Genomic DNA, 13,541 nt, shown 5'->3' with positions numbered 1-13,541 from the left:
TGGTACGGAATAGAATATGTTATCAACTAGAAGTGGGGGTTTTAATATCTGATACTTATTATATTTTTCTAGTCCTAACGACAATAACAACTATAATAGCTCGGTTTTTGTCATTTGTTGCTAAATTTAATTTCATACAGCTGCAAATAAGGATATGGTAAGACATATACTTCTACAAAATCTGGATTGAAATACACTCTGGTATGTTAACTTTAAAATACGAAATTATATGAAAATAAAAGAATATTTTAATTAGAAATAAAATCTAAAATGAAAAAATTTATATTATTTTCACATCAGTAATTATTGATTATACTATAAAAATGAGCGCAACACAAGTGGTCGAACTATATATGAACTAAATATAAACGATTATTAGTAGTGATATATATCAGTTTTCCTGATTGTAGGTATATTCAATAACGATTTCTAATATTCAGTTAATACTTTAAACAAAAAAATCCTATGATTTTTAGTACTATACAATGTGTATACTGTATACCTTTCGTAAATTTTTGAGATAATATCTAATTTCTAATTTCTTGATCCAAGAAACGTAAAAAATCATATGATGGAAGAAGGTTTCCATTTCCAATAATAATTGATGTTACTATGTAAATGAGTTTGAAAATGGTTTGACTTATTTTAATATATCTTCAACTTGGAAGAAGATATTTTGAACTGAATAATTAAAAAATTGAATGCTTGGGTTCCTTTTTTCCATAATTACAGGGATTAAATGGATATACGGATCTATCAAATTGTATATCTGCAAAATTGTTCAGTAAAAATACTCAAATATCCCAATAATTTATTATTTTGATAGCTAAAGTTTCAAATTAATTGCAGTTTACTGAATATTCTCTAAACTGTGATGTCCAATGTGTTCAATGTGTTTTTTTGAAAATTTTGATGGTTAAAATTTAACTTTTTTCAAAGTTTTTTAACATTCAGTGAATTTAGCTCAAAATTTTTGAAAATATTTATCTTTTTAGTTTTGCGTTTATGAGTATATTATTATGTTCTGTATACCGTTTTTCAAAAAATTAATTTTTCTATTAAGCATCACAATCCGCAATTCATTTTGATGCACTAAACTTTATCTCAAAGTAAGTAAGAGTTTTTAAAAATATCTGCTATTAGCGATATCATTTAATGACATTTACATGCTTTGATAAGATAGAAACTTTACTGAGGTTATTGTCAAAATTTTTATTATATTAGGAAAAATAGAGTTTGAGAGAAAATATAATTATATGGAATTCCGTATTCCTTCAAGACACAAGTTTATAATACCTAAGGATTTAAAAGATAAACAAATAAATTTACAAACAACAAAAATTAAACAATCAAGTGGGGAAAATTTTACCAAAAAAATAAAAAAAGTGCCTCCGGCCAAGATGTGTGTATCTTAAAGATTTGCAAACAAAAAATTTTAATCAATGAAATATTAAATTGACTCGCTTTCAGTACTTCTGAAAATAATTCACAGGTCCTTTTATGTTTTAAGTTGGGCCGTTGCCTGTTGTCTGTTGTTTGTTAGTATTTAAGATTTGTGAAAATTTTTCTTGAGGCAAGGACTTTTATTTTATTAAACTTAATTTATTCTTATTTCTGTTTTATTTTTACTGTTTTTTTCCGCATTTGCTTAGTTCAAAATTATTTAGAAAAAATTTTTTTTTTCTTTAATTTTGTTTGAAAACCACCACTGGCCATTTTGTGTACATACTTCACTTGTTCTTTAAGTCAGCACAGTCATTTATTTATCTTCTTCCTTAACAGCGTTTATTCCTTCTTGAACAGATTTCACAATAAACTGAATTAAGCCATTGTCACATAATTTTTTAAAATAACTCCCATGAGTGTTTTTCATTTCTTCGTATTATTATTATTGTCCTATTTTTTCATTTGTGACAATATTTCCGGCATTATGGCTTTGCTAACATCACTGAACCACGTTTACAAAGGAAAGCATCTAACGAAAACTAGTTCTTAAACTTTATCCTTAGAAGTTGGCTTTCCTGCAAATATGTTCTTTCAAGTTAATAGCAACTGTAGAGCATGCATATAATTATACAACCATACCATTAGCTAACATTAACTTAACGTCTTTAGTGTCTTACAAATTACTCGTATGTGGATCAGAGTACATGTCATGTACCTTCTGCTCAAAAAGTATCCGGATTTTGTTGTTTGTTAACTGCTTCTTAAGTAATAGAACTTTTTCAAAAATTTGTTATGTTAGTATACTCTTTCTTGACATATGGTACAAATATGAGCGTCATCTGTCGATTAGTTTGTTTACAGCAGCTGTTAATGTGAGACTACCTCAAGTGCATTTAGCGATTTTTACTACGGAAAATTCTTGTTGTACGCGATTTTTTGACCAAACACGCCACCACTGTCATCGCTCAAGCATTATATTCGCCAGGTCTGGATCCGTGCGACTTTTTCCTGTTCCCGAAACTCAAATTGCCGCTTCGTGGTAAGCGTTTTGAGTCGATTGAATCGGTAAAAGAGATTTCGCCGAAGGTACTAAAAGCCATACCTGCACGGGCCTACGAAAAGTGTATGGAAGATTGGGTTAAGCGTTGGCATATGTGTATCGCTTCAGAAGGAGCATATTTTGAAGGAAATAAAAAAAAATTGGAATTAAATTTAAATTTGTGTGTTTTATTTACAAAATCCGGGTACTTTTTGAGCACAAGGTATATGTCAGCCTTGTGTAGCACAAAACATTAGATAAATACTGTCACTTTCAACGAATATATATAATGTTTAACTTTTAACATAAGAAGTGGAAGATCCAAAATAATTTATTTTAACTGAGATACTGACAATAAAAACTTTATAAAGAGAAACTAATATTAGCATTGATATATATTATATCTCCTAATAATAATTCTATATGAATCTTGAAAATGTAGCAAGTATTTTAAATTAAAAAATCGGTTCTTAAGTACATGCAATTTCTTTAAGCAGATACAAGTGAATTTAGCATCCATATAATATGTGTATTGTATTTTTTTTGTAAGTTCTTGAGCTGCTTCCTTGGATTCCTGAGCTGAAAAATCGTAAGGTTGCGGGAGATTTCCTTTTTCAATATATATATACATAAGTAGTCAAAAATGTGTAACCAAAAGAACATATAATTAAAAATTATAAAGTTTTCAAATTAGTTAATTTAAATTAACTAATATCATTAAGCGCTCAAATATCCGACGATCTAAATAGACTTAAAAGTCGTAATGATTTAAGATAGAGTTCATTTCAAAATTTCTGTTATTTTGCGCAAAATCGCACTTATTTTAAAATTTTCATTCAATTTATTGAATGAAAATCAAAACCTTATTAATTTATAGACATTTTCTTCCCTTTATCACACATTGTTTTTATTTTTATGTTCTATGATGGCTTCCTCAGATCTGTTTTTTTACATATCAATTCCTCTAAAACGTTTCCGATGGTATATATATACATATGTATATATGTATATAATTTTATATTATAAATTTTAACTAAAGTTACAAAAATGAAGACTTAATAACTATTTTATCAGTTTATAAATCTTTTATTATTATAATATATATAATTAATATTTATATATATTATTAAAAAAATATTTATTTTTCAGATTTATTCATTTTATAGAATTTATATAAGTTTTTAATAATTTTTATTTTAGCTTAAGAAATTATTAAAAAAAATTTTTTACATTTATACGTTTTATTTCAGTCGTAGTAATTCAAATTATAAATTCATGAAATTAAAAATTAATTATAATTATAATATTAACAAAACATACGCCAGCAGTTATAATTAAATAAATAAAATTAATATATTATTTTAGAGCAAGTTGAATATATGAGTTTATGAAAAATTAAAATAAATTTATTAGGCGAAATTCTAGATTAATTTAAAAATACTCAGATCTAAAATTACTTGAAGCTAAAGATTTTTTGTAATAAACTAAAACTAGTTCCCCTATTATGAGATATATAGTATGACAAAATTTTGGGTATCAAAGCCTGTCCTGCAATTGATAAATCTACGTTCGATCTTACTTAAATATATAAATAGTGTTTATCTATCGTTACCAGAATATTACCACAGATAGTAAAAATAAAAATTATTTAAATAAATCTTAACATTAAAAATTATTTTAATAATATTAAACTAAGTTAAAAAATTTTTACAATTGCTTTTCATGCAATAAAATTTCGTTAAGATTGACGAGGCTATATTCGGTAATACCTCTTCCAAAAAATTCATAAAAGCGACTGTATTTGGTAATCAACACTTCAACCGGGAAATCATCTGAAAACATAAAACACTAGAATAATTCTATTATTATGTATGAAATTCAAAGCTATTTCTCACCAAAAGGACGATAGTCAGTTAGTATATAGACATACTTATCATGGCAATCCTTTACCATTTCCTTATCAGCGAAGGATAGATCAGCAACAGCTGGTAGAACTATACGTTTCGGAAGTACCATTTGAACACCGTGCGGTAAAGGATAAATATTTTCCATCCTCTGCATTGACAAGAATAACTTGTAGGCATTTATGGTAACATTGCGGTTAAGTTTCATGATAAAACAACGTTTGTTTTTAAAGTCCACAATTGCGGTGTGATTCTTTTTAAAATTGTGAATAAATTGAGTTACTAAGTTATTCATGATATCAGTAATATTAATAGCGACAGTGTGAATTCGAGTGCCATCCATAATACTAAAATCAATTTGTTGACGAAAGAAATACCCATAAGGAACATTGTCGACCAAATCTTTAAAGATTTGTGGCGCTATAACTGTTCTCATTTCAGAATTCAAGTTGTCTGCTGTTATAACAAGGTACGGAATTGTTGTATTATATTCTTCGTAGCTTGGCACAGCACACAGAGCACTAAATTGCACAACCTTGTTCTTTTTACCAATGCTCAAGTAAGCTACTGAAGCAAAGAAACAACACATTATAAGACTGATTATTGTAACCATAGCAGTCATCAAAGTCTTTGTACGATAAAGTTTTGGGCGCTTATAGTATTTGATCTCTGGACCCAAATTAAGTGTACCGTACTTTGTTTTCTGATGTTCTTCAAATATACTACCAGGAGTCTTCTCTATGTCCATAGTTTTGTTCTGCATTATTCACTGTAAAAAAGCAAACTTTAAATTTTCTCAAAACTTATTAAAATATGCAGAAATCTAACAATTTTCGAAGAGAGAAAATTTGAATCGTTCTACAGAAAAATTTATTTCTTACTAGAATATTATAAGTTTATGTTTAATGAAAATATAAAACAATAAAATCATAGCCAACTAATATACTCGCATCTATCTTGTTTTTTTTACAATTATGATTCTTATTTGTAATTAAATTAAAAAATATAATAACTAACGTCATTTGTTCTATAATATATGTTAACAGCGTTGCCAGACTGCTTGCGTGGCTAAGTCCGTTTGATGCCTTGGTCATCATAATGCAAATATCGATATATTCCCTATAAGAAGTTGGCTAGTACGTTTATGCAAGAGAGATAGTGGTGAGTGCGAGAGCCCGATTTACTAATTCAAAACACAGAAGAATAGATACTTAAAAATAGATACTTACGACTGCATAAGTGAGAGCGAACCAGAGAAAAATATTGCCACACTTTCACTAGAAAAGGATATCACACATACTGCTTATATAGTACTCAAAATGTCGATTTTATTTACTTTGACACAAATAAATGACATTAAGAGAGGTAAATAAAGAAGAAGAGTGAAACCTTATAAAGTCTCTTTCAGCAACTTTTTTTTTTTTTTTTTTTTGCTTCCCTTTATTATACAACTGCCAAGATTTAGCATTTAGTATACATTTTTACATAATGGAACTTCAAGTAATAATTCAAAAACAAGATTAAGAATTACATGAGTGAACTATTAATAGTGGATAAAAAGAAAACTTTTCTTTAAATTATATAAACTAAGTATTATAAAATAATTAAAATTAATGGATAGATGATATAATAAATGAGTCAATTAAATAGACTGCTATGAATTTACTATGAATATATTAGTTAGTTTGCTAGTTCTGATGGAAATAAGCGTTTCAATCTTCTGTTATGTGTGGCTTCGTCATTAGGTAGCTGCCTCATCGTTGGGTTAGGATGGAAAAGTAATCTGTCTGTGTGCTTTTTACTATTTTTTCGGATAACGTCTGCAACGAAGGGTATCTTTAAATCGCGATGAATGTCATAGTTTGAGATGTACCATTCAGCGTTGATGATAGTCCTAAGTATTTTTGATTGCAGTCTTTGCAGTATTTGAATGTTGGATTTACATGCTGTGCCCCATATTTCGGCTCCATATTTCCATATTGGAGCGATTACTGTTTTATATACTAGAAGTTTATTTTCCACTGTTAGTTTTGATTTCGAGCAGAGTAGCCAGTACAATTGTCCAAAGCGGCGTTTAATTTCATTGCTTTTAGCTTTAATATGGTCTTTCCAAGTTAATCTGCTATCTATAGTAATGCCAAGGTAATTTGCCTTTGTGTGTGTGAAGACTTCGTCATTGTTAATTTTTATACGTTTTAGGTCATATTTTTTATTCGTGTAGATAACATGAACTGTTTTGCTTGTATTTATTTGAACTCCCCATTTGCCGAACCATTCGAGCGTTGCGTTTAGGTAATTCTGCAAGTTGTCTGTGGATATGTTAAAATTTTTATTAGCTGCAATTAGGGCTGTATCGTCTGCAAAAGTTGCTATCAAACTTTGAGGATCAGAGGGTATCGGAACATCAGCCGTGTATAGCAAGTAGAGTAATGGACCTAGTACGCTTCCTTGGGGCACACCAGCTTTCATTTGTTTAAGTTCGGAGATTGAGTCTTTATACTTCACATAAAAGTATCTATTTTGTAGATAGCTCTTAAGTAGGAGGTAAAAGTTTGTTGGAAGAAGCTCTGATAGTTTAGTTAGCAGACCTCCATGCCAAACGCTGTCAAAAGCCTTTGCGACATCTAGATATACCGCCGAGGAAAATTGTTTTGTGTCAATATCACTAGTTATTTTATTAACAACTCTGTGAACTTGTTGTATAGTCGAATACTTTTTCCGAAAGCCGAATTGATGATCAGGTATAAGTTTTTCTTTATGAAGAATCGGTTCTAGTCTTGATAAAATTATTTTTTCAAACAATTTTGACATAACTGGTAATAGGCTAATTGGTCTGTATGATTTTGTTACAGATATGTCCTTATTTGGTTTAGGTATAGTGATTACTTCTGCTACTTTCCAAACTTTTGGAAAATACTTAAGGCGAAAAGCGCAATTAAACAGATTTCTCATATATACAAGTGCTTGAAGCAACTAACGCTGTTATCTGTTCAGGCAGTATCGAAGGAAACTGACGAGTTCTTGTTCGGTGAAGCCATCTTTGGAATATTCGTTGATTAGATACTAACAATTAACTGTACATATTAGAATTTTGAGAAGTAATTATATCTGATAATTAAAGATAAAATGATAACTGACAAATATATTTCTATCACATTATAGGTGATTTCTGAAAATTCCGTGTTTAATGAAGTTGCGTTATTTGTTCACATATATGCGAACATAAATGTACATAAATGTAGTATAAAACTAGACTATGAACGGTATGTAGCATTCAAGGACTAGAGCTAGACTGGAATTATACAGCTGAGTATTGCAGTAATTATATATTTAAATGAAATTATAATTAAATATATTTAATTATTTAAACGTTGTCTTAAGAAAAATGAATACTTCCCTAGGGCGGAAACATTTTTGTGAACACCAATATAAATTGACAGCACACGCTTTAGAAACTTATTCTTTTTTAAATAAATAAACAAAAAAGTGCTGTCCTGGAGCAGAAAAACTGACAATTTTATTGGCTTTATTAGCATGGAAAGCGCGTTGCTCATAAGCGTGGCATTTCTTAATAAGGAATTTACATAATAGCTTCAGTCAATGCCATTTATATTTAATATATATCTTAAGATGTATGAAAGTTCGTGTAATATGTTACTTAATATTTATCTTCTATTGGAATTCTCTTTCTTCTTTTGGGCAACTTTTAGATAGTAGAATGCTGATATTTATAAGTTTATACCGTAAATCTGAGTTCAATGTATTATATCAGAGCACTGTTCACAGTTATATATAATTTCAAAAAATGTTATATATGTATATACATATACATATATATATATTTGAAATATTTTCGTAAAATATAATATTTACCTCCTCCCCTTCTTTTTTCAACTTTTAAATAGTAGAACGCCGATGTTAATGATTGTGTACTAAATCCGCGCTGTGTATTATTTCAGAACACAGTCCTCAGCTTTCTCCTAGAATAAAATTGTTATATATAATTTCATAAAATTTTCAATAAAAATTTATTTGACGTTTACTTGAAAATTAGGTTGGGAATCCCACAAATTTAAATCGAAGTGATGTGCGAAATTCTGAAACTTCGACCAATTTTATTAAAATATATTAAAAATACAATTTTCGTAGAGAAAAAGTATCAACAGATATATACATTCAAATTTTATTGTTTAAATTAATAAACAAAAAAAATCGTAGCCAACTATTAATATATCTACTTCATTTAACTTTAAATAATTGTCTTCAAATTAAAAAGATATAGTAAATAACTTCATACATATGTCCATAACCTATGGCGACAGCGTTACAATACTCCTTGAGTTGATATGTCTGTTAATGCCTGAATAAAATAATATTTATTACTTTTTATTATTTATTAAAATTATATTAATAATTTTTCAATTTTTTTATATACAATATAAATTTTTATAAAGATTTATTTAAGTTAATTAAATTGTTTAAAATTAATTTTATACGTATATTTTTGTCTTATGTCTTACGTTAAGGTTTTTCCGAGTTAGTGCAACTGCGCACTTTTACTCTTACTGGGGGTAAGAAAGAGCTGAAGGGTTTCTACAGAGTCTCTCCTTCCTCTTTGACTAATTTATGTATTCCTTACAAGCTTCACTATTTATTCGATGACTGATCTAAGATCTGCATACCGCCCCGTATGGCTAGTGACTGCTCTGAGATTAGATAGTGCTATACAGGGCAGCCTGTCGGTTTTCGAGTATAGCTTCAGGGTTCAATCTGTTATGTATTTTATATCCTAATCATTTTACCAGTAGAATTATAACAGACGGAAGAAAGTTCACAGGTCTCCGCAAAAAAAGGCCACTGAAACTTTAATCTGTGACCGATTACAACAGACGGATGTGTTACTGAGCACATTCATTCAAGCCCACAAAAGTTTTAAGTATTTAGTCACTTACTCTTGAATATTGTTCATGGTCTATTCTTAAGTGACAGATCGCAATAAAAGAAAATAAATTACAAAAAAAATATTTAATTCCGAGTTTCATATTAATATCTTTGGCTTTCCATTTTCGGTTCAGTTGTGGATCAAACTGCATCAAATAAATATTTACCCACTGTACTTTATGTGAAGGAAGAGAATGGTTTTTATCGTTAAAGGTCATTTTAGTTTTGATAATAATTTAAAACATTTTAATGGAACTTATTTTCATGCTTGTGTCTCTTGCGAAATATTTATATATTAAAAAAAATTGAAAAACCCAAAAAATATGTTTTAGTGTTTTTTAAAGCAATTAAAAATTCTTAACCATTTCACGTCAAAATAAACACTTTTTATTCCTGTCATGTTGTTTTGAGTTTAAGTAAACCTTTCAGAGTACATCCGATGTTCGCGAACAACGATAACATCAATAAGCGGCTCAACAACAACTACGTGTGTAGTACTTATAGTGGAAGAATAAAAAAAAAAACAAATGAATAAATAAAGTAAAGACAAGAGCTTACAAACCAAACTGACCAGTTCAAAATTGCAAATGAGTTAAAAACGTTCGAGCTTCAATTGTCGCAATTTTATTGCTGTGAGTATCACAGATACATTGTGTATCTCATGGCACTGCAACAACACTTACCGCTTTCTGACTCACATAAACAAATTTACATAATTGTATAAGCAATGAAAATGCAATTATTTATGCGTACATATATTCCCAACTTTGGGATCTCCAATCGCTTGTGAAGCATATACAGTGAAACGGGGAGGCGGGCAGGCGGGAGGGGTGCTTAATAGAAGCGTTTGCAGTTTTATTCTAAATAATTTGGGCTTAAACTAACTGTAAGCGATTACAATTAAGTTACTTAAGTGAGCTACAATAAGCAATTTATTGTACATTGCAAACGATATTATTAATGTAAAATATATTAAACAATTTAGTTGCATTTATGCAGATTTTGTACGATGACTTAGGGATTCACTGGATAAGAGAAAATGTTAGGAGATAAAAGATTAAGTTGTACATTATAGATTAATAGTACATAAATAGATTTAAAGTTCATACTGAAAGTACAAGAGGATAGTAAAATTGAAAACGAATCATATTGTAGTTACGCCAGGTCTAGCGTTAGGTCCTACCGGATAAAAAGACAAATTGCTGTATCTTATATATATATGATATATTAAATTATTGCAATATTGCTTAAGTTCTAGACCTAATGTCAATAAATGCGTTGAGTTTCTAACCTATGCACTTCTCTGCCATTTTGTTCCTTTTGTTTACATTTCTATCTGTCTGTATAGATTTGCTGTTTAATTATGTTACGTATATTAATTATGTTAACTGCTATGTTAATATAATTTTTTTTATTGAAATTTATTTACAAAATAGGAATTCTTTTGACATGGATGCTTTATATATATCTATTAAATTATTGAGACATTGCTCAAGTTCCCGATCTAATGTCAGTAATGTCTATTATTACTATTTACCGCCTACTTCTCTGCCATTTTGTTGTTTTGTTTTGATTTCTGACTGTCTATGTAGATCTGCTATTTAATTAAGTTAGGTATATTAATTATGTTAACTGCAATATGTTATCATTTTTTTTTAATAAAATTTATATACAACAGGAGTATTCTTTTGACATGAATGCTTCAATAGAACACATGTCGCTTAAAAATGAACATGTAACTGCAAAAACAAAACTCTCAAAAATAAGACTTTCTCATTAAATCTGCTTAATAAACAAGAATTTTTATTACAATGGTGTTAAATCCTAAAACTGATCTATTGTAAACGATTTTTGCAAATCAAATGGATAATTCTAGTCGACTGTTAAAAAATTTTGCCTATTTTTCGCAATTGTTTTGTTTAATATAAGATTTGTAAGCATGATTAAAATGTTGTTAATTCTGATATTCTGATTCTGATATGATATTATAATTTAGAGAATTTTATTAATTATCATTTTAATTATCATGTGTTAAATTTGTTTTACAGAACTTAGCAGTGAAGTTAAAATCTTCTTGAATACAAAGAAGTCGTTCTATTAAATCAAACAATACATTTATATTAAAATGTATTTTTGGGTTGCAACTATTTTTGGATAAATAATTAATAAATATTTAGTAAATGATTAAAAATGTTAACATTAATATTAATTGATGTGCACTAATGTGTGTATCCGTAGTAATGGCATTCCGTTAAATAGGCTGTTAACATAGAATCTATTTTTGTACATAGAATAGAATCTAGTATAATGGTAAATAATAAGAAAGAACGCACCTCTTTACTTAACATTGGTTTGACATATGTTTCTTTGTTATCCGTAAAAAAATTTTTAACAGTTCATGGACTTAACCCTATAATAAGGGTCTTACCCTTATTTAGATTACGAAAAACATATCAATTCCTTCGCCCAGACTTGTTTCAATTGTCACCATTTTTACATCTACCTTATATGTTTGATTTATTAAAGTATTCATAACTCTATATCTGGATATATCTACAGTATGACAATACTTTTACTTTAGGTTCGTTTTAGCAATAATTTTAAAGGCAGTCACTGTATTTTCTGAATTTTCTGTTAATTTGATATACAATATATCCTCAGTTTTCACTTACAAACTAAATGGTGCTACTAAATGCGTTCCTTACAAGTGTCTAACTTGTCTGTTTTAAGTTAGCCCTGAGCCGAGAATTACCTTAAGAAATAAAATATTGAATGTATTGCATTACAGTTAATTTCTTTTTTATATATTGAATATATTATACTTTATGTATATATTTGGTCAATATAGATAAAAAGTGTTTAAATTTTTAATAATGAATATGAATATAGATTCATATAGAGTCAAAATAAAATTAAAAAGATAATAATGATATAATATGATGATAATGATATATGTGAATTGCCTGTGTTTGGAACGGGTCCGGACTCTAGACCTATCTCACACAACCTTAGCAAAGTACTTTATACGTTGTATTATTGTTGATTTTTTTTCTTTTGTTTTCTGAACTTTTTATGTAGAGTATATTGAATAATAAGAAAATGGAAACGTTATTGTTTCTGTTCATAGATTTTAATTAACATTTAGTAACAAATAGAAAAAAAAAAATAATGTCCGGAATGATTGGCCATTGAGCGGGTCCGGATTCTAGATCTGTCTTATACAATCAGAGCACATTGTTAATGGTTTGTATTATAGTTTATTGTTTTTTTCTGTTTTGTAGTTTCTGTTAATATTATATTTAGAATATAGGGTATGATGATCTGCTGTCCATAAATTTAAAAAAAAGAAATATAAAAACAAAAAAAAAATGTGTAAATTCTCTAAATTGTCTGGCTCTAGAGTGGGTATGGGTTCCAGATCAACCCTATAGTAACTTAACAAAGTTTTGTATTAGTGTTATTAATGTATTATTGTTGATATCTTTTTCTTCTGTTTTGTAAATTTTGTGTATGATATATATAGAGTAAGCAACAGTTAGTTTCATTGGAAGTCAATTGTTTTTGTTCATAGATTTAAAAAAAAAATTGTAAACACCAAAAAAAGTATATGAAAAATTTGGTACACAACGTTTTATAAAATATTCTTCACAAATAATTATAATACTGCTAAAATTGTTAAGTTTTAATTGATTTTGGCAGCACTCGATATAGCATACGCACTTTGCATAGTTTGCATAGTTTCATCACTTAAGTAGCTCACTAATTAAGTCGTCATTACCAATTCGAAATTCACTCTGTTGTTTATATTTGCAAAATCAATTGGATGTTCTCAACATAGCGTTTTTATTGTTATTTGTTTAGGAATTTTTATTTCTCTAATCTCCTAGCCTAACATAAAAATAAACGAATTAAACGCATGCAGGAAGCATTTAAAAATATATGTTCCTATTCAGTTTAGATCGGCTATTTACGTTAATTCCCAAAAAAAGTTATCTCAGTAAAACAAGAAAAAGTATAAAAATAAAAATTATGTCAAGCAAAAATAAAAAGCACAGCTTTTATCAAACTTCCAGAATGCATTTTATCTGCTTATATTAATTTAAATTCTCTTCTGTTTTGTTATGTTTCATTATTATTATTATTTTTTTTTTCTCAAAACATTGCTACGCTCTATAAAAAAAGGCAACTAGCCGACAACCACAAAACACATA

At 28.3% G+C, this 13,541-nt stretch overlaps 1 protein-coding gene across 1 annotated transcript; it reads right to left on the bottom strand.

Annotated features, from left to right (window-relative positions):
- Positions 1–4,192: 4,192 nt before the first annotated feature.
- LOC119688367 lies at positions 4,193–8,529 on the bottom strand. The gene is made up of 4 exons (XM_038103045.1): positions 8,433–8,529; positions 8,263–8,369; positions 4,381–5,158; positions 4,193–4,317 (listed from the first exon to the last, which is right to left on the bottom strand). The coding sequence occupies exons 3-4, from the start codon at positions 5,150–5,152 to the stop codon at positions 4,193–4,195; spliced, it is 897 nt and encodes a 298-aa protein (XP_037958973.1). The 5' UTR covers positions 5,153–5,158; positions 8,263–8,369; positions 8,433–8,529.
- Positions 8,530–13,541: the final 5,012 nt, after the last annotated feature.

Source organism: Teleopsis dalmanni, chromosome X (assembly GCF_002237135.1).
Source record: "Teleopsis dalmanni isolate 2A chromosome X, ASM223713v2, whole genome shotgun sequence".
NCBI classification, from domain to species: Eukaryota; Metazoa; Arthropoda; class Insecta; order Diptera; family Diopsidae; genus Teleopsis; species Teleopsis dalmanni.
The sequence above is the reverse complement of the archived record's forward strand: the minus strand, read 5'-3'. Positions and strand labels throughout refer to the sequence as shown.

Excerpts from the sequence above, each read along its gene's own strand:
- LOC119688367 (XM_038103045.1), bottom strand. The coding sequence starts at position 5,152 with ATGCAGAACAAAACTATGGACATAGAGAAGACTCCTGGTAGTATATTT. Across the intron at positions 4,318-4,380 it reads AACTGACTATCGTCCTTTTG|ATGATTTCCCGGTTGAAGTG; the intron begins GTGAGAAATAGC and ends TTATGTTTTCAG.